This window comes from Astyanax mexicanus, chromosome 2 (genome assembly GCF_023375975.1).
Source record: "Astyanax mexicanus isolate ESR-SI-001 chromosome 2, AstMex3_surface, whole genome shotgun sequence".
Lineage (NCBI taxonomy): Eukaryota > Metazoa > Chordata > Actinopteri > Characiformes > Acestrorhamphidae > Astyanax > Astyanax mexicanus.
The window spans coordinates 35,500,175-35,520,327 of NC_064409.1; the positions used below are offsets into that span (position 1 = coordinate 35,500,175).

General features: G+C 36.7%; 2 protein-coding genes and 1 long non-coding RNA gene across 3 annotated transcripts in view; 1 reads left to right on the forward strand and 2 right to left on the reverse strand.

Moving 5' to 3' along the window:
- The window catches only part of irf5 (interferon regulatory factor 5), a 39,937-nt gene extending 35,251 nt beyond the window's left edge, over nucleotides 1–4,686 (reverse strand). The window contains exon 1 of the mRNA XM_022671648.2: nucleotides 4,555–4,686. The gene's annotated coding sequence lies outside the window, so the exon portion shown is untranslated. The remainder of the gene's footprint in view (nucleotides 1–4,554) is intronic.
- On the forward strand, nucleotides 4,567–9,119 carry LOC125798963 (uncharacterized). Its single transcript, XR_007437746.1, has 2 exons — nucleotides 4,567–4,655; nucleotides 8,115–9,119. It is a non-coding gene; the product is annotated as an uncharacterized LOC125798963 (long non-coding RNA).
- Nucleotides 9,120–9,204: 85 nt separating this feature from the next.
- The window catches only part of cdhr5-rs (cadherin-related family member 5, related sequence), a 30,562-nt gene continuing 19,613 nt past the window's right edge, over nucleotides 9,205–20,153 (reverse strand). Inside the window, exons 14-15 of the mRNA XM_022671647.2 lie at nucleotides 19,153–19,346; nucleotides 9,205–9,918 (exon numbers count right to left, since the gene is read on the reverse strand). Of these exons, the coding sequence (XP_022527368.2) occupies nucleotides 9,880–9,918; nucleotides 19,153–19,346 (233 nt within the window). The 3' untranslated portion in view covers nucleotides 9,205–9,879. The remainder of the gene's footprint in view (nucleotides 9,919–19,152; nucleotides 19,347–20,153) is intronic.

Genomic DNA, 20,153 nt, shown 5'->3' on the forward strand with positions numbered 1-20,153 from the left:
GTTAATGTATGATTGTTAAGGAGATCTACACCAGCAGGGTGAAGAAGCACGCTGGAAAAATCACAACTGACCCCTCACATCCTGGACATCACCTCTTCCAGACTCTCCCCTCTGGTAGAAGACTTCGGACCATCAAAACCAGCACAGCACGACACGCTAACAGCTTCTTCCTCAGAGCTGTAGCACTCCTTAACCACAGTGGTCACCTCTGAGTCTCTAACCTCACTTACTGAACTGCACTGACTGGATTCACAATTCGCTCTCTTGCGTTTTGCTTATTTGCACAGCTGTACAGATGTAAACATCATCTGCAATTTTCTTGCAACATTTAACATGAACCTACCTCAAGAATCTTTGGATACAATAATATTCATATGTGTACAGTTGAGATTTTTAATTTTATTTAATTTTATTTATCTCTTTGCTTCAAATCTCTTTGCTTCAAAGTGATTCTGCCTCACATTTCAGCAATGCACAATTTGTAGAACTAACTAAAATGTAAGTAAATACAATGTAATGCAGCACTGCTGTCTAAGAAAACACAGTTTCTTTACATTTTAGGTTAAAATGACTAAGTGGAGGAAAAAGGTTGAAAAAAAGTAGACAGCCACCTCATTTCCTGACCACAAGTTTCTCCTCCTTCCCTTCACCCACTTCTCATTTTGACCTCCCTTTAACTCAAGTTCCCAGTCACAGTTATCTTACTAAAAGTAGTTCTTTGGAATTCTGCATTTTTTTTATATCGTGTGATTCACTTTTTAGCAATTCATAGAAGTAAGGCTTACAATGAAAAGCCTTCAAAACTCTGAACTGCGGAGAAACAGTGCTGATGCGGAAAAGAGAAGGGAAGTCATAAACTAGGATTAATTTATTGCACAAACAAGAAGCAGGACAAAGAAAGATAGTTATGAGATAGTATTACCTTCTAATGTATAGACATGCCACAAGCAACCACGCTGCAGACGTTCTAAGACTTTTCAATAGGATTTTTAAATTTAATTATTCAGTGCAGTTTCCCCAACATAATGTTCAGCCTGCATAACACAGGTCAGGAGTGTACCAGTCACCTGTCATTTGAAGTCAGTTGGTATAGTATTTACATTTTACAACAACTACAAGAACAAAAACTAGCAACTATGAATCTGTTAAACTATAAGATTAGAGGAAACATGGTCCCCCAGCATGGTATGTGCTGTGGTAGTACTGCAAGTGATCAGTGATATTGCATACGAGTTTAACACTGTTAAAGGGTTACATGCTCTAATTTGAAACCACTACTGAACTCAATCATCAGTAAGTAAAACAAAGAGGAAGCAAAGGCTGTTTGTTTACGCTCCCTCAAATTCATATTCATATTCTGACTCACCAAATTACAGCAGTTAGTACCATCACGTGAAATATTAGTGCATAAATATCAAATATTAAAGTTTCCTGGAAACAGGAAAACTCAACAGGACGTTCTTAACCAAATTTGTTATGCTAGCCTTCTATAAATCCAGCTACAGATACACAGAACCAAGTTTGGACATAACTTCTAATTAATTGTTAATTTCCTCCTGATCTAAACCTGATCAGCTGAGATGATGATTTGGGATGAGCTGAAGCTTTACAGAGTGAAGAAAAAGCAAAAACTATTGTTCAGCACCTTCAGGAACTCATTATTAAAATGCTGAGAAAACTATTCCTGTACTGAAAGATAAATTGGGCTACTTAGAAGAATTTAAACTTTACAATATATGCTGGTTTGTTTATCACTTCTGACTAGTAAAAAGTACAAACTGACACAAACACTAGTACAAATGCAGTTTCGATTAGTAGATATGTAAAGTTTTATATCTCTATAATATAATACCATCCGGAACTACTATTACTTCTGAAGTGTTTACTAGCAGAAAATGTAATTATGGACAAGAGAGTGTGAAATTACATGCACTGTAAATCAATGGTAACGTATGAATAGTCAAAATTGATTCTGTGGTCCTGGTTACGTGACTACCAAGAGTGGCTTTCTAGATCTGAAATTATGCATAGGATCAATATCAAGAAAACACGCCCTTTTGTGTCCACAGAATAATTGTTTACATTTAATACAAACTTAGCATAACAATTTTTCAATATTTACTCTAAATGAACACATTATTAAACATATAGAGGAATATTAACCTTCACTTTAAAGTACTTTATACAGTTTTCAGTGATGTAGGGTGGCTTTTAAAAATTATATGTTTCGTAAACCTTTCACATCAGTGAATTCACAACGTTTTAAGTAATACTTTTCACTATTTTTAAGAGACTGGAGACACCCTGTCAGGGTAAAATATCAGGGTAATTAAAATCATTTCAGTAAATAAAATGTTGGAAAAAGAACAAGGTCAGCTTGGGCAATTCAAAAAGTTTATTTGCCAGTATGCAGACAAGTGAAATATAAAGTGATAAAGGTGAAAACAATTAAGAAACACATATAGAATTTTGTAGTAAACAAAAAAGTGTTTGGTCTCCACAATCTCCTGATCTAAACCCACCTGAGACATTTTCCCCTTCACACAATATCAATGAAATGTACTCTATTGTGACCACAGCATAGTTGTTTACATCTCATACAAACATTTTTTTTTTAAGATTAACTCTGAATGAACAAAATATTACACATATAGAGGATTGATAACCTTTACTTCAAAGTACTTTCTGTACAATTTATAATATTTTCTTTGATGTGGAAAAAATGGCTTTTAAAAAGTGTGTGTTTTCTTAAAGATGTTTTTTATGAATGAATGAATGAATGAATTAATGACCCTTTACAATTTACACGTATTTCACACAACCATTCATGTTCAGTACTCATCCACACACCGGTGAGAAGCGGCAGCCAAAAGCACACAGAATACTCTCAACCAGAAACAACCGGTCACCTGGAGCACTGCATCGGGCACTACAGCATTTAGCCAGCACAGAGTGCCAATTAATACCTGGGCACAGTCATGCATAAATTTACACACACACACACAAACCACACACTTATATACACAACATATCAATTTAGAGTATAATACTTTTCTGGGCAATTTAGAGCATCCAATTTACCTGATCTCCATGTTTTTTGGATTGTGGGAGGAAACCAGAGTTCCCGGAGGAAACCCACGCATGCTATTTATAGGTGTCTAAGAATTAACTGTCCATCCTGTCATGTTGGGATGAACACACCTTTAAGAAAGTAATCTTTCACATCAGTGACATCACAACCTTCATACTGTTTTATTTTCACAGGACTAAAAAGACACATGCAGAATGTTCTGCATTTAGTTAAATTAATTTTACATGTTTATTATATTATATCCATATTTAGCTGAGGTATAGTTTAAGCAGAATAAGATCAACATGGACAATTCAAGACGTCTGAATTCTAGATGTACCACATTTTCATTAAATGGCAGTTTTGCTTAAATTGTATACCTTGCCATGACAGGGTGGACAAACACAGAAAAGTGAGAAATAAAATGATTTAAGCTGAGAAAAAAAGATTTTGTGTAGTGTGAAGGCTTATTAATATGATAGAGAGAAAAGAAATGTAGTTTTTAAATATTCTAGGTGACTCTACCTCAAGAAGCCGCTAAGAAAATAAAGTGTGTGCAGATCTGTCTTTAAAACTAATTGTGGCTACTTAGAAAAATCTAAAGTTACAAAATAATTCCACGTGTTCTTGCATAGCTTTAATGTCTTCAATATTAAAATTATGTTAAAAATTATAAAAAGAAGAAGAATATGTAATATTTGAAATTGTAACCACTACAATTTAATTCTGACTAGTAAAAATTACATTTTGAAATAGAATAAGGTCAGCATGGACAGTTAAAAAGAAGTTTACAACTCTAGTGCAATCACATTTTCAACAATGTCAGTTTTTGCTAAACTTTTTTTTACCGTGTTATTATCCAATTAGTTTTTTTTTTTACACAGCTGAAACCTAAAATAAGTAAAAAAAAAAAACAACTAGTAAAACTACTTTCTAGAACTCTGAAATGCCTAGTTTCTAGCTGTTTTTACTAGTTTCTATCGAGTTAGGTTAGGTATAATTTTAGGTTAAAGGGCTGTGTCCCATACCGACAGATTTGTGGATTAAATCTGAGCTCCTCAGTGAAACACCGAGAAACCTGTAAACGACCTCAGACAACCTACTTCCCATTTCCAACAGCTGTGACGAAATAGACTCAGACTGAAGACTATAGTTCATAGTTAGAGGTAGCTATAACTGAAACACCTAGCTAACGTTATATCTCCAAAAAGGAGCAGAACTCCAGGTACCAGAACACTGTAAACAGCCCTCCATACAGGCTGGTTTGTTATTCTAGTTTTCCAGTCCACCTTAAAAAAGTGCTGCGGGACTAACTTACCTTCTACCTACTGCTCAGAAATAACCTACAGGGCGACCTGCTGCACATTTTAAGGTGGGCTGGAAAAATGTTAAAAAGTTATCTAAGCTATATAAAAACTTTGCATAACTATAAAGGTCGTTCCCTGGTTCTTTAAAATCGTTAATTGGGTTAAAGGTTCTCCCACCTGAGCAGCGAGAGGTGAACACTCCTCAGACGAACTTCAGCAGCAGATTCTCCACAAACAAACACGCAGCAGGAGGAGGAGGAGGACACATGGAGCCGCAGGTGAGTCTGTAAATTCCTCCTACCTGATCCAGAAAAGACACATAGCGGCGAGGTTTCCACACTTTAGCAGCGTCTCCGCGCTTTTTCACACATTCAGAAGAACTGAGAGAGAGGAGCCCCTCCGCCTGACTGACTGACTGACTGTCTGACCGGTGTTCCGTCGAGTTATGCTACCCATCGATACGTGCTTCCTAAAGGCACTGCGCATGCGCTGACCTTTTTAAATTATTTCTCGTGATTTTTTTTAATATAATATATCTGTTTTAAGCGTTTTTTTGCGCTTTAAACAACTTGGACCCACTTTCGCTGCACAAAAGTGTAAATAGAATTAATAATAATAAATACAATATTTATTATTAAAATAAAAAAATAAATAAAACAGCAGTTTTGTAATGAGCTCTATATGCCACAACTTTACCATGATACAATGATATATACTAACCTACATCTACTAGGAACATGCTCTACAGTTAATTTTACACTATGGTAGCGTTAGCACGGTTTGACATGGTGGCACAACTCGACAGAACACCGGCCTGAGGAGGAGAAACCGAGAGCTGAGAGGTTATATTTGCAGAACTGCCACAGGTACCACCCTTCCGGAGGATCAGCGCGCGCTAGACGGAAGCGCTTCATTTTCATATACAAACCGAGGCTCAGCCACAAGCCCGATTACCACAAACTGAGCCGGTTTTTAAATTATATCAGATTAAATCTTTAACTGGGAGAACAGAGCAGCTCATTCTCTGCCCGGATACTTAAACTGTCTGATCAGAGAGCTGTGGAATTTTATACATACTTAGCGTTAAACAGCGTTACAATACCAGTTTTGATTTTAATAAAATCATACGCGGTTATTTTACAGTTCAGGGTTAATATCTCAGTTTAAAAGAGTTTTACAAGCCTGTGCTGGTCCTGCAGTTCAGCCCTGTGGTCGATAGAGGGCGCTCCGGGATCATATACTGAATTAATAGATCACCAGTTTCTCTGCTTTTGCTATTTAAAGGTATATGTTTCAATACAATTACCTTAAAAATGCAGAGCTTGTAGACCTCAAATAATGCAAAGAAAGCGAGCTTATGTTCATAAAGTTTTAGGAGTTCAGAAATCAATAGTTGGTGGAATAACCCTGGTTTTAATCACAGTTTTTATGCATCTTGACATGTGCCTCAAATAATTAACCTTTGGATTCATTTGTCCAATCCACATTGTTTCACAACTCCCGGTCTTTGTCTAGAGCAGGGGTATTTAATTAGAATTCAGTTTGGTCCAGTTGGAGAAAATTACATCAGGCTAAGGTCCGGACCGTCGCTTGTGTTATAATTCAGTGTTTTATTCTGTTTACTAAAGAGGCCTATAGTAGTTCTGTCAGTGTTTTATCAACAACTGAAAGACAAAACAATTACACATACTAGTATATTTCAACAATATTTATTGTTTTAAATAGGCCTCTCACAATAATTACATTATCAACCTATCATACAATAAATGGAATCACCCTCAATAATGTAACATATCGAGTCTAATAATGTGAATCTGTATGTTCACTTTGTTTCAAAATGCTATATTTATTCTATTTTATTTTTATTTATATTATATTTATGCCTGCCTGTCATGATAATAATTACATGAATGATAAATCGTACAATATATGGAGAAATGTTTGCTGAACTTGGCCAAAATATCACCTTTTTTTTAAACAGTAGTTTTATTTTATTTAATATTATTACTGTAGCATACTTTATTATGTTGTGGGTAAAACTGATGGGGGGAGTTGCTAATGCTTTTTGTCCCCTTGGTGTTGCCTTAGTTTTGAGGTATGGTTGTTTTGGGAGTAGAGAGAGAGAGCGCCTGCGATCGAAGGAGTTTTTTTTTCTTGCTGAGTTCTGAGCAGGTGGAGTAAAGTGGAATATTTTGCACTCTTGTCTCGGTTGTTTCTCTTAAATTCCTCCAAGTAACACCACCAGGTTACATTACTGTCAGTATGTTTTATAAATGTAGTATTGTACTGTTGTTTTCTGGTGCGCACCATCTGTTTTAGCTTTTCTCGCTTTTCTCCGACTTCTCATCGCCTGCTTCGCCTATGTGGCTCCGCGCGCTCGCATCTGCACAGATCCGTTTGGCAGAGGAGAGCGTTTGGTGATCTTACAACACACGTGATTGGTCTGTAAGTTTACTGCTCTGTAAAGCACGTAAACCATAAAGACAATAAACGTCCCCGGCTTTAAATGAACACGGTCAGAATTAAATCCTTCTCAGTAGTTTATCGGTTTGAGTCCAGATTGGACAACGTCTATTAGTGACCCCTGGTCTAGAGGTTCTAATTTAGTCTGGCCAATTTAGTCTTAACCTGATGTTATTGTTTTTTTTCTTCTTGCATCAAATTTGTGTCTTGTCTCTTTTTGATGGTAGATATATATGAACTTTGATTTAACTGCAACAAGAAAACATACAAATAATTTCTATTGCTCTATTCATCAAGACAGCGTGACACACTGCAAGGGACAGTTTGTGTGTTTAAATGATGTAGTAAACAAAAAATTGGCAAAATAAAGATACTTGTTTTTCATTGCTGTATTTTTACATCAACTGTGGCAAAAGCTACCTGTTTGTCCTGTGATGACATTTTAGGAGAGTGTGACCTGAACATGTTGGGATTGAACATGTTGGGATTTATTTATGTATTTATTTTTTATTTTACTGTCAGTGTGTTCGAGTGCTGAGTCACTCTGAGCCCCTATAGTTCTTCACCTGTGATTTTTTTTATTTTTTGAAAGACAGTGGAACAGCTAATTGTTCTGTGATCTTTTTAAATTCCTTCCCAGACTCATCTGCATCTACAACTTTCTTTCTGAAGGTCTCAGAGAGCTTTTTGGATCTGGCCATGATGATCCACTCAGTTCAACAATCAAGAGCAAACCAAACCATGTAGCGTTTAATAAGTTTTGGAACAAACTCTATGCTATATGCAGTTGTGGTGAGCAGTAAAGCATCTCACAGTGTGATACACATGAAAACAGGCTATACCAACAGAACAACGTTGCATTCCAATTCTGTCAGTCAAGAGCAGATAGCTGAGGCTGCAGTGGACACAGACTTACCAATATTGAACAACTGAAGACTCAAAAACAGAGCTTTCTGCTGAGGCACACATATGGTGGTTCAGATTTTTTGTACCAACAGCATGAAACCTGCCTTTAGTGAACAGTCCAGGCTGGTGGAGGCAGTGTAAGGGCAGGGAGGACGTTTTCTTGGCACACTTGTGTCTGCCACTTAGTCATTACTTGAAAGCCATAGTATAAAAGTACTGGTGTTTAGCATGTGCCCATCTGGGATGCCTGCAACTTGGGATGTCTGCCATTAACAGGCATTGGCCGGTATACGAGCTAAAAGTGTAGTTTTTATTTTTTTTTATACATTTATTTCAAATTTTTCCCATTTTCTCCCCAATTTACACAGCCAATTACCCAACCCACCCACTGGGACTCGCCCCAACATACCAGGAGGGTGAAGACTAACACATGCCTCCTCCGATACATGTGAAGTCAGCCACCGCCTCTTTTCGAGCTGCTAATGCAGCATTACCGAGCAGCCAGAGCGCTTGGAGGACAGCGCAGCGGCTCGGCTCCGGTACATCAGCTCACAGATGCCCTGCGCTGCAGACATCACCATAGGATTGATGTGGGGAGAGAGCGCCATCTACCCACCTGGAGGGAGCAGGGCCAATTTTGCTCCCGCTAACGCCAGCAGATTGATGGCAAAGGTTCGAACCTGCGACCTCCCGCTCATAGTGGCAGCGCTTTAGACCGCTGGACCACTCGGCGCCGCTACAAGTGTAGTTAATACAAAGTTCTTTTTCTCTGCTGTTTTCAGTTGTTTACATTCTGAAACTTTGAGGGCTTTAGAGACTCCTACAGGAAACTTGCCTTGGAGGACATGAAATGTTTGATTTGTATTCAGTAGAGTATTAATTTTTAAAATCAAGTTGAAAAAGAAGTGCAAATTTTATGATTTTTATTTATTATATTTTGACTGTTGTAAATTTACTTTTACGTTTTGTTTTTAAATATTTTCTATTACAATTACGATTGGGATTTTCAATAACAATTCTTATTAAACATGGAACCTTTTTAACCTAATGCATGAATAAAAATAGTCAAGATTTGGGTGTGTAATATCAGGCAGAAAAATTACAAGAATGTGGACCTGTTAAGGTTTTTTTTGTTAACTCCAAATGGGTAGAGAACAGAAGGATGAGTATCTGAGTATGCTGGGTTTTTAAAAATATTTGTTTAAAAATTGTTTTAACATATAACAAATATAGCAAACATGTCTACCTTTTGGAATCAGTTCTTTTCTTCACTACTGTAAGTAATTTGTAAGTGTAATTAAATCACATTTTAGTTTTTTTGAGTATCTGATTCACCCAGTAGGGAGAAATGAATGATAAATGCACATTTTCTCTTATTTTGTCTTTCTGCCTCAGCTTCAATTGTATTGTTGTTCAGAATCTTGCTCAATCAACTTCATAAAGTCATTTAAACATTTGTTACATTTGGATTTTTTTTTTGCAGTGTGGTTATTCGCTTAAAGTGCTCAATTCTGACACCTAATTGTGTATGTATAGCAATAGCCTAAAGATAAACATATGTTATGTAAATACTACTCTTGCCCTGTTTGATGGTATTGTGAAATGTGTTTGTGATAAATAGCATCATTTCTAGTCTTTTGTATAAAACTTCACATTGTACATCATGAAAACAGTAGCAATTTACAAAAAAGTTCAAAACATAAAAAAATGTTACATGCATATGTACTGCATATTTGATTGTTAATTTAATCATCCACTGATTTATGAAACAGAGCAAACTTCAGACACTCTTCTGAAGCTGGACAGCAGAATGAGGGAAACAGAGACTCCAGTGTCCACAGTAATCCGGTGACCATATATTTACTGTACATACCATCGTATAGCATATGGGCTTCAGTCAGGGCTGGATTTCCCAAGCAGTGTGCTGAGTTTGGCAGAGACGACTGCAGGTCAGTCTTTGATAATTAACATGCAAGAATGACCAGGTTCAACTTCAATGCTGTCGGCCATGATCCCTTTCCAGGATATTGTGAAGTGCTCTTTGCACAACAGTCCACTGGGACAGCATAGCCCACATCTGTTCTGTACAGCACAGCAGGACCCGTCTGCTATAGCAGAACTGTGATTTAATCCCTATGGGGTCTGGTGAGTCCGAATGGGAGAGGAAGGCTCCTGCAGACAGACAGAGAGATAAGAGTCAGACAGAATGTGGCAAATATGATGTGTAATATAAAATATAAAAAATGTTAATCCTATGTGAGAAGGTTGGATGTCTCATTTCTATCTCTATTTCAATTTGTATTTTGTAAAATTCTCTGCCTGCAGACATGGTGGCATTTGAATAATCTGTTAATCAATTTAACACTCAGAATGGTTCAGTTTTATTACATAATTCCTCATGGGTGAAAAACAGGAATAATCTCAGTATGGGTTTAAGAAAAGGCCTTATAAAATGTTTTTTTTTCATATTTATCAAACCTTTATTGTATTTTTCATGAAACAATATTTAAATTATATTTCTTACACACGTGTGCATTAATGTTAAAAAATATAACACAAAATTACAATGAAATCTTACAACAAACACCACAAGAAAACTCTTTGAACACCTTCATACCAAGGTAATACTAAACTATTATAATAAACTATTCTAGGATTTCCCCCAAAACCTTTTTAGAAGAAAACATTTCCCATTATTGCAAATGCCATGAGCATTCAATTAAAAAAATATATATGGCATTAAAAACAAGTGCATTACTATGGCACAAAACACATTCACATTACTTCTACAATACTGTATATCCCTTGTATTGTTTTTTTTTGTTGTATGTTTATTTATGGTAGGTGTTATTCACTAACCACCTTAGTATTTCCACTTTGCTTTGGACCTTTTATGATGATATTGTGCTTCAACCCTTTTGTACACATGCAATTTAAAAATGTACAGACATTTTAAGTAATTCATTTTGCAGACTGAACATGTTTGCATCTGAGTGTTTTTCAAAGCATCAGACTGACTATCAGCATGATCTCATTCTTCATTATCAAACTGCCACGTAGACGCATTGACTTTCTGTAGATCCTGAAAACTAAACACTGTATAAAAACATGTAACATGTCTGTATGGATATTAGTCAATAATTATGTGCAGATCACTTGGACATAGCATGCATTCGAGTTAAGATAGTCAAATCAGATTGGAACAAGGGTGGAAAAAGTACAAATAATTTGTATTTAACTGAAAGCTAGATGAAAGCTAGATTACTTTGTCACACCTTTGTATGTTTAAAGTATATATACAGCATGTAGTCAAAACATTTATTTTAAAGAAAAAAACACACAAACGGTAAAAAATACTTAAACAAATAAATATAAAAAATAAATGTTTCATTTCACACAGTCCACTACTTGAATTCCGTTTTCTATAATAGTTCTCTGTGTAGTGGTCTGGATTTTTGCACGTAAGGAATAGTGAATAGGGCACTGTTTCAGATGCCTTTGACATCAGTTTTTATGAAGTGATATCACCACCTGCTGGAATGTCATCAGATATTCCCTTTATCCATTCAGTGCAACCCAAGTTACCCATCTATACATTACTATACATTAGCTTTCACTTAAACAGACAGATTTTCCTTGTAAAACATTTAATCAACCAATTCTTTACTTTGTATTGGTCCGTTTTACAGTTCCTAGGCTACTTTCACACCTGCACTTTTTAGTCCAGTTTAAACTATATATCATTTTTAGCTAAGATGTGATTCATTCTCATCACCGAAACCAGAAACCAAAATATGTGCTAGTTTTGAACACAAGAGCTTTTTTACTGTATTTACTTTCTTGCTTCTGTCCCAGACAGGTCTGACCAATAACCAGACATAACATCCTTGCATGGTATGTTCTGATGCATTTTGATAAACTTTTGATAAGTTTTTATCTTGTGAGAAAAAAACAAGGTAAACCTGAACACTAACTGATTTGGACCAAAAACAAATATGAATGCAGTATTTTCAGTGCTAAGAAATATTGTTCTGACCTGCAGAAAATGTGTTTGGGGCCTCCTGTACTAAATGTGGACATATAAGATTTCTATCCATGAGTTGCTTGTCTGTATACATAGATATTACATGGAGATCCCTATGTTTAAAAGAAAGAAAATGTGGTTTCCATTATATCTCTGTAGTTTCTACTAGACAACAATGAGGTCAGATGGAAAGACAAAGAAGATTTTTGTCTTTGACAAAACTTATATCATGCTGCTCACACATGTCTGTTGAGATAAAGAGCTCAGTAATCTCACACAAATCTCCTCTAGAGATTTTCTACACAACACAATGCATTCTAAAATAATTGCTACTGTTTGATTTGATCTGATCAGGCATGTGATTCAGTTCAGTACATTACAAGTGTTTTTTTTTTTACTACGCAAAAATATTTTTTGTTCAAGAATTAAAAGGTAATGTCACGAATAAACCTGGCATTTCACCACAACACAGGGGGTCACTCTCTCCTGAATTCTGATTTTATATTCACCTGTTTCCCATGTGTTTAGTGTTAGAACTATAGAAGAACACTAAACCTGGTTTGTGTTATTTACTGCAATTGTTTTTAGCAGGGTTCTGTATTGCCCTTTTTGGTTCCAGTACTTGACTTCTTTCTTAACTTACAAACTCGCTTTTCTGTTTTACCATTGTCTGTTTTGCTTGCCTGCTTTTCCTGTATTGAATTAATAAACCTGCATTTGGATCCTATTATCCTACTTCCCCGTCTTGTGTGACATAAAACTGATTGGACAGTTGTTTGTGTTGATTTAATTAAATCTGTATAATTAGAGTTAATAAGGCTTTCACTATTAACTTCTGAATGATTTTGCTATCTTTAAGGCAGTGGTGGCTCAGTGGTTAGAGCACCTTATAAAAACCATTGACAACAAGGTTGTGGGTTTTATACCTGGGTTTAGCAAGCTGTCAATAGATCTGTCAGTAGATATCATATGTGTCTAAAAACAGGTTCTTAGTTTTGACTTCATTAACCTCAAAAGTATCATATGTCTCATTTTCGTCTAATGCTGTTTTAGGAAAAACATCTTTGACCAAGTTGATCTTGAAATGAAACCTAAGTGAGAATCCTAAATAGAGTATGTCTCCTGAGACATCAAAGATCAACATTTGAATTTCCTATTTTCCTGTGGGTGATCATTACAACTCACTGCTCTGTCTACTGTGGGTGGCAATGCCTTCTATGATGTATTCCTAGTACACCTATGACACTAGGAACGTAAAAATGACTACACATCTTTGGAAATGGAATTGTGCCAGATGGTTCTATCCATTTGGCACCCACTGTCATGCCTTGTTCAAGCTCTGATAATTCACGCCATCTTTCCATGAGCATGCTAGCCATGCTAGGGTTCAACCTCACTCACAAGATCTCATAAGACCTCCTAACCCAGGGGTGTCCAAACTCTTTTTGTTGGGGGCCAGAAGGAGAAATATATTTGAAGTCACGGGCCACAGACTCTGAAATAAAACAAATAATGAAATATACTACTTTTTTCCTGATTATTTCATTTACACACCATTTTACTTGACTTACTATCTTTGTCTTTGACAGCGTGGTGTAAACTAAGATTTTTCAAACTGATATTTCATTTCATGATGTCTCTTAATATTCTACTCCTTAATTACAGCAACTTTTAGACTCTTTGGCCCGTTTTTCTGCTCTAGAAATGCGCAACCTCTCCGCTTTTAGACTCTTTGGCCTGTTTTTCTGCTCTAGAAATGCGTACCCTCTCCGCTTTTAGACTCTTTGGCCCGTTTCTGACACCTAGCGTTAAAACTTTAAATCTCACATTATAAAAACCTGCTTAACAGCGGGCCAACTTTCATTCTGTTTCTAAAATAACTTGCGGGCCGCTCCAAAAAAGGAAACAGGCCGCAAATGGCCCGCCGGCCGTAGTTTGGACACCCCTGTCCTAACCTGTACAGGTGTGGGCGTTAACAAGCCGACCCCTAAGAAAACACTTAATGATCAGAGTACATTTATCTTATCTATTATATCCCATGACTTTTTGAGCGACTGTTGTAAAAAAAATGTCTTTTAAACAGTTAAAGATCATGTGAGTCCTCTTCAAAGTATAACAGTCCGTCCATTGAAGAACTGGGAATCAATCTATATGAAGGACTTTCACTTGGTCTCCTTGTTTTTTGTTCTCTGCAGTCTGATGTCTCCTCTTTCTGCAGATCCTTTGATTTTGCATCCTTTAAGTCTCTTATAAGCCTGGATAGACTGTTAGCCTTATATATCTGTCCTTCATCAGTAACGGTGTTCTCATTATCACCAACATAGAAGACAGAGTGCATAGGCCTGCATGGTCTTTCTTCAGTAGCATCCGTATAATGAGCATCCGTGTTCTTTGTGTCTTGTCCCTCCTGGTTTGTCTCCAGTGAAGAGTTAAAAGTGGTCTGATGTGAGATGGGCATTGGAACGTTTACTCCAGTCTCCACATGATGACTTGATCTGTCTGCCACAGTTTGTGTGTATTTCTCTTTGGTCCCATTTGAGATTTTTGCTTCACAGCTGTCTCCTGCGTTCCTCTTCGTATCTAATCTCTCCTGAGTGTTTTCTGCACTTGCCACCTCTGATGCAGTGATAAAAGCAGCCTGCTGTGAGGTGGGCATCAGCATAGCTGCCCTGTCCCGCACTCCATTATGCCCTCCCATCAGGCTCTCTTTCACCTTTTTTGCTGTTTCGTCTGCAAAAGAGACTGATTTCTCTGTTGCTCCTTCATTTGATGTAAAAGACAACATGCCGATTTTAAACAGGGGCTCAGGAGGCACCAGAATGGGCAGCATGTCTGAAAGGGGCATGGATCTGTTCACCCCCCTGCTGCCATATGCCTGACCAGGCGTCAGGGACATTTCACCCCGTATCGTGTAAATTCCTGGCTTTCCAGTCGAGCCCCTGGAGTTGGAAGCTTCCTGATCCAAGAAGGCCTCGTTATTGTAGGCAGCTTCCTCTAAAAGAGTCATGGGTCGTCCTGATTTGACCTGTTGATCACGGAGAGAGGGGCATTTAGCGTCTCCTCCAACAACCTCGTAACAGGCTAACAGGTCTTTATTGTATTTGGCATATCCACAACTGAACTGAAGTCCACTGCTGCTTACAAAACAGTCAATTTACATTTACATTTGCATTTAGGACATTTAGCACACACTCTTATCCAGAATGACCTATAAAACAATCATCTACACCACTAACATCAAACAGCAACTTTTAAAGGGCCCATATCATTACAAAATCAATATAAGGAAATTAGGCTGCAAAGCACAGAATGTTTTCAGATAATGTTTTTTGTGATCGTATTGACTCTCAATAATGTTCAAAAGTTTTCATTACTTGTCATATCATTTGTTTTTTATTACTATGACTATTGGTCATTTTCAAGGACAGGGATTAAGCCCCATAATTCAATAATAACTTTATTTAAATTAAACTTTATTTAAATATAAGTTGTAAAAACAACAAACCAATAGTTGATTAGATGGTATAAAAAATACATTTTGGGTACAAAAACTCGATAAAATGACAAACATCGAAATATATATTCATTCATACCTTTATGTTGTGTAACTTAGTCTTATTTTCTTACTTTTTTAAATAATCTATAGTTCTAATCATCATTTCTTGACACAACTAATATTTATTTATTTTTTACTTTCAGGTTCTTAATTTTCTACAACTTATTTAAAACATCACACTATTTGAATGTGCATATTCAAATAATTTAATATATTATCTGTAACAATATATGTTTTTTTTTCAGTCTAGAATTTTTTTTTTCTCATTTTCTCCCCAATTTTACTCAACGCACTCATTATAACTCATTCTATCACTAGTGATGCCCCAACACACCAGGAGGGTGAAGACTAGCACATGCCTCCTCCAATACATGTGAAGCCAGTCACCGCTTCTTTTCAAACTGCTGCTGATGCAGCATTGCCGAGTAGCATCACAGCGCGCTTGGAGGAAAGCGCAGCGACTAGGTTCCGATACATCAGCTCACAGACGTCTTGTGCTGCGGACCTCACTCATTTGCCCATTCAGTCTAGAAAAAAATTTCCTGCATTTATATTATAATCATAAAAGGTATTTCAGCCCAGACTGCTGTTTAAATGTATAAATACACAATATTTGTATAATAAAAAAAAAATACAGAATTGTTGGATATGAGGCCTTTAACACTATCCAGCACTATGTGTTACAGCCACAGTTTCGCTACAGACAGAGACCCCATTTACACCTGATGTGTCTTGTATCTGATTTCAGATTGCTCAAATAAGATTGCTGAGTGTGACAGAATATGCAAATCTGCTCATTGCATTGATGTTTCAGGATTTGTACCTGTTTTCCAAATATTTAAAATACCTGATTTGAGCAGGTGTAAATGGGCTCAGAGTTTCCAAATGCACACATTCTACAGTGTAACCAGTAAAACACCAGACCAAGTATACAAATGCACAATAGAACACAGAAACTGACAACAATCACAACCAGTGTAAATACCAGAGTTGGAAACAAGTCACTAAGTAGCAAGTAAGTCTTAAAATAAACTTATAAAGTTAGACTTTTGTTAGATTAATCATGATGAAGCAGTGGTTCTTATTTCTGGTACAGGAGACATCCTCCTAGCTTACATGTTTTTGATGATTCCTGTCTCTAATACACCTGATTTAAATAATCAGCTTGTTATCAAAAGTGAACATTTTCCTTTCCCCCAAAAAAAACGTTCATAAAGGGTTGTTTTCTTCGCCCTTTCAGACCTGAATTATCTCCAGTGATGGAAAAAATGTCTTTAATGCACAAAAAAGGAAGCCTCTAATATTCTACTACAAAATCTATAGAGCAAATAAATCCAATTAACTAAAATATATAATTAAGTTTTTTTTTTATTATTATTTCCATTGCACTGGAAGCCTGTGTGTAATATTGTATATTTCATATTGACCTTTTTATTTCATAAAACATCCCTAAACAGTAAAAAATGATTTAAAAGTTGATTAAAAAGTGTTATAAATCCCAATAAATTAGTAAATATTGACTGTTACTTTGCCTCAATGGCTCTAGTACTACTGTTTTTCCAGTGCAGTGGGCGGGGCCAAGTTACTGTTTCATTGGTTTATAAATTTGTTGTTTGGCCTGGGTTATGGACTATTCTGATGGACAACAGTTCTCAAACAGTGTTATGTGCAACACAACCTTTAAAAAATAAAGAAAATACATAATGTCCATTGTAATGGATGCATGGTCTGAAAGGGTTAAAACGTAGGTAAAGTCTAGGTGGACTTGCAAGTCTTTATTTCCTTTTAATGTCATTGTTGCACATCATCAAATTTGTGACTGACTTAAAGTCATGTGACTTAATCCATGCCTCTGGTAAATACATACTGAACAGCCTTAGCCAGGTCACTGAGTCGTTTATAACACATCTCTCAATGGTGAAGGTTGTTGCTTAGAGATCCTCATTAAGGCTTGTCTCTAAACAGTATCTCACATCAAAACACTTCATTTTCAAAAAGCACAGTATCACTCCAGTACACACGACAAGTGAGCTTATATCACTTACCTGCTGGAACACCTTTAAACTCTACATGAGTGGCATTAATGAGGGACGGATCAGGACAGGATGACAAGGGCAGAGGGTTGTCGCAGCAGGCTCTGACATCCTACGTATTATAATCTGTCTGTCATCATACTATTAAATTTATTCCTTTTATCGTAGCTTTTTTTACTTGGATTGATTCTCTGCACATGTGATTTGATATTTAGCACTCTTGTGCTCAGGTCTCAGTTTTTACCCTTCTTTTGACATCTAGAAGAACTCAGGGTCAGCTTAAATTTTTCTTCAATTCTCTTGGATTTTTGTTTTCGATCACTGTCCGTCTCATCAGCTCCACTGATCTTATAGGTGACTGTAGACTGTTTGTTCCTCTGCATTATGCTCCGATCATACTGTCCTGGAATGGTCAGGACCCGACAAGAGCAGGTATTATTTGGGTGGTAGGTCATGATCAGAACTGCAGTGGCACTGGAATGGTGGTGGGTTTTTGTTAGTGTGTCTTGTTCTGATATGAGTGAATCAGACACAACAGTGCTGCTGGAGTTTTTAAACCTTTAATGCGCAACATATGCACACCCCCTCTAATGTGCAACATGGGTCAAAAATGACCCACATTAATTTTCTTCTTGTAACTTGTAAGACTTGTAAGTGTTTCTATGCGATCTTACCAATAAATTAATTCAGTCATTCAGTATCCAATGTATTCCTCAATAAACTTGTTTTAAGTTGTAGGACATTTTTATTTTACTGATGTAAAAATACAAAAGCTTCTTCATAAAGTAATAAAGGAGAATAAAAATAAAGATCTGTGCTAAAGAAACCCTCAGTCATACATGAATTAACATAGAAAATGAATGCGGGTCATTTTTGACCCATGTTGCACATTAGAGGGGTAGAGACACAAAAAGTTGTTTTATTCTAAAAGTAAGAAAGGAAAAAATAAAATAAGGATGTATGCTGATTGAAAACAAGTTAATTTAGGAATACCTTGGATACTGAATGACTTAATTCATTTATTGATAAGATGCATCACAGAGAACCTCAGCCCTACATGAAGTTCCATAGAAAATAATTGCAGGTCATTTTTGACCCAAGTTGCTCATGCTATTCTTTATTCAAACAGTAAGAAAGATAAAATAAAATAACTTATGATGCACTATGATTAAAACAAGTTAATTGGGGAATACCTGGAATACTGAATGATTATTGCATTTTATTGCAAAGAGAAAATTTAATCCAGCCGGGTCACTTTTGACCCATGTTGCGCATCAAAGGGTTAAACATGGTGTCCATTTATTTAGACACTCCTAAATAGCTGGTATACCTTGTGGATATAAAGATAGGATGCTACTCACAGGATGCTGTTAACTTGACATTTCTGGTGCTGATTAATCAGCAGGTGGTGACACTGCTAAATCTGATCCACTTGTACCAACACAACACAAACTAACACAACACCACAATGTCAGTGTCACTACAGAGCTGAGAATGATCCACCACCCAAGTAATTTTGGGTAATACAGCCTGCAATTATAAAATTACAAGTTCTCATATGTTTCAGTGGAGCATATATAATAGACTATGTAATAAAAGAATACCCAATCATTTATACAAGTCATTTTAGTGAATGATTGAGTGTGAAGATATCAACTCCAATAAGAGAGTGATAAGTCTACAGTTTGAGAGTTTAAACCCAGCACAGAGAAGCCACTGATAGAGCTACTCTTTCCATTCAGTAGAAACTACTTTAAAAGAGAAATCTTAAACATATTAAATGCATTTCTTACCACATTGGGGTGCTTGCCCAGTGCTACAGAGCCTCTCTCTACAGGGTCCCGTCGGTGTCTCCATCTTCTGAGCAATCTAAGCAGCAGACAGAATGCCGCCACTGCCAGCAGCAGCAGCACAGCAGCCAAGCCTCCAGCTATTCCCACATTCACGTCCCCAAATAGCCGCTCCTCTCCAAAGGGGCTTCTCGGAACTGTTAAAACAGAAAATTTTAATGTACCTAAAGACTAGGACTTTTCAATGGTGGATTTAGGCAACATTACAGTTTGGGCTCTATCTTACACACTGCACAAGCTGTGTCGCGATGCTCATTGCCATCTTACACCCCGCAGACAATCTATTTTCATGCCTGATAGCAACAGAGCTTGTGAATATATCTACACTGATGCGTGCGGTGGTCTGAAGTAAGGTGTGTTCAGGTAAATTTTTATATTCTATATTTCTATAAACTTCTGTATTGCTATATTGGCAATAGAAAACACTGGTGCACCACTGACTAAAAACAACCTAGACAGATATTAACAGTCAGACATTTATTGCAGTCTTGGCAGTGCCTAACATAAGCACACATGGACATGCAGCAATGCACAGACCCATATTTATATAACTATAAACAGAATACAAAACAAAAGCACTATTCTTATAACCTGGATGAGCAAGTTAGTTTTCTCTGATAAAAAGCGTTGGGAGGTGTCGAGGTAGCTGTGCCGCCAAAATAGCAAACCGCCAAAGTTAGAGAGCACCTGGTTCTCAAAGTGAATGTTACGCCCAAAACACACCTATGATTAATTAGAAGCATTAGTACATGCCTTTCGCGTGTTCAGAGCCATGCAAGGCATACTTTTTCTGTTGTTAAAATCAAGCTGTGCAGTATGCGGTTTACAGCTCACCTGTAGATTGCTAAAATAGAGCCCTTAATGTTAGAACCTTCAGTTCTGGTGCTGGAGAACTTCCCTACTTGCTGTTATGCCGTTATGTCTGAACATTTTATTTTATGTAC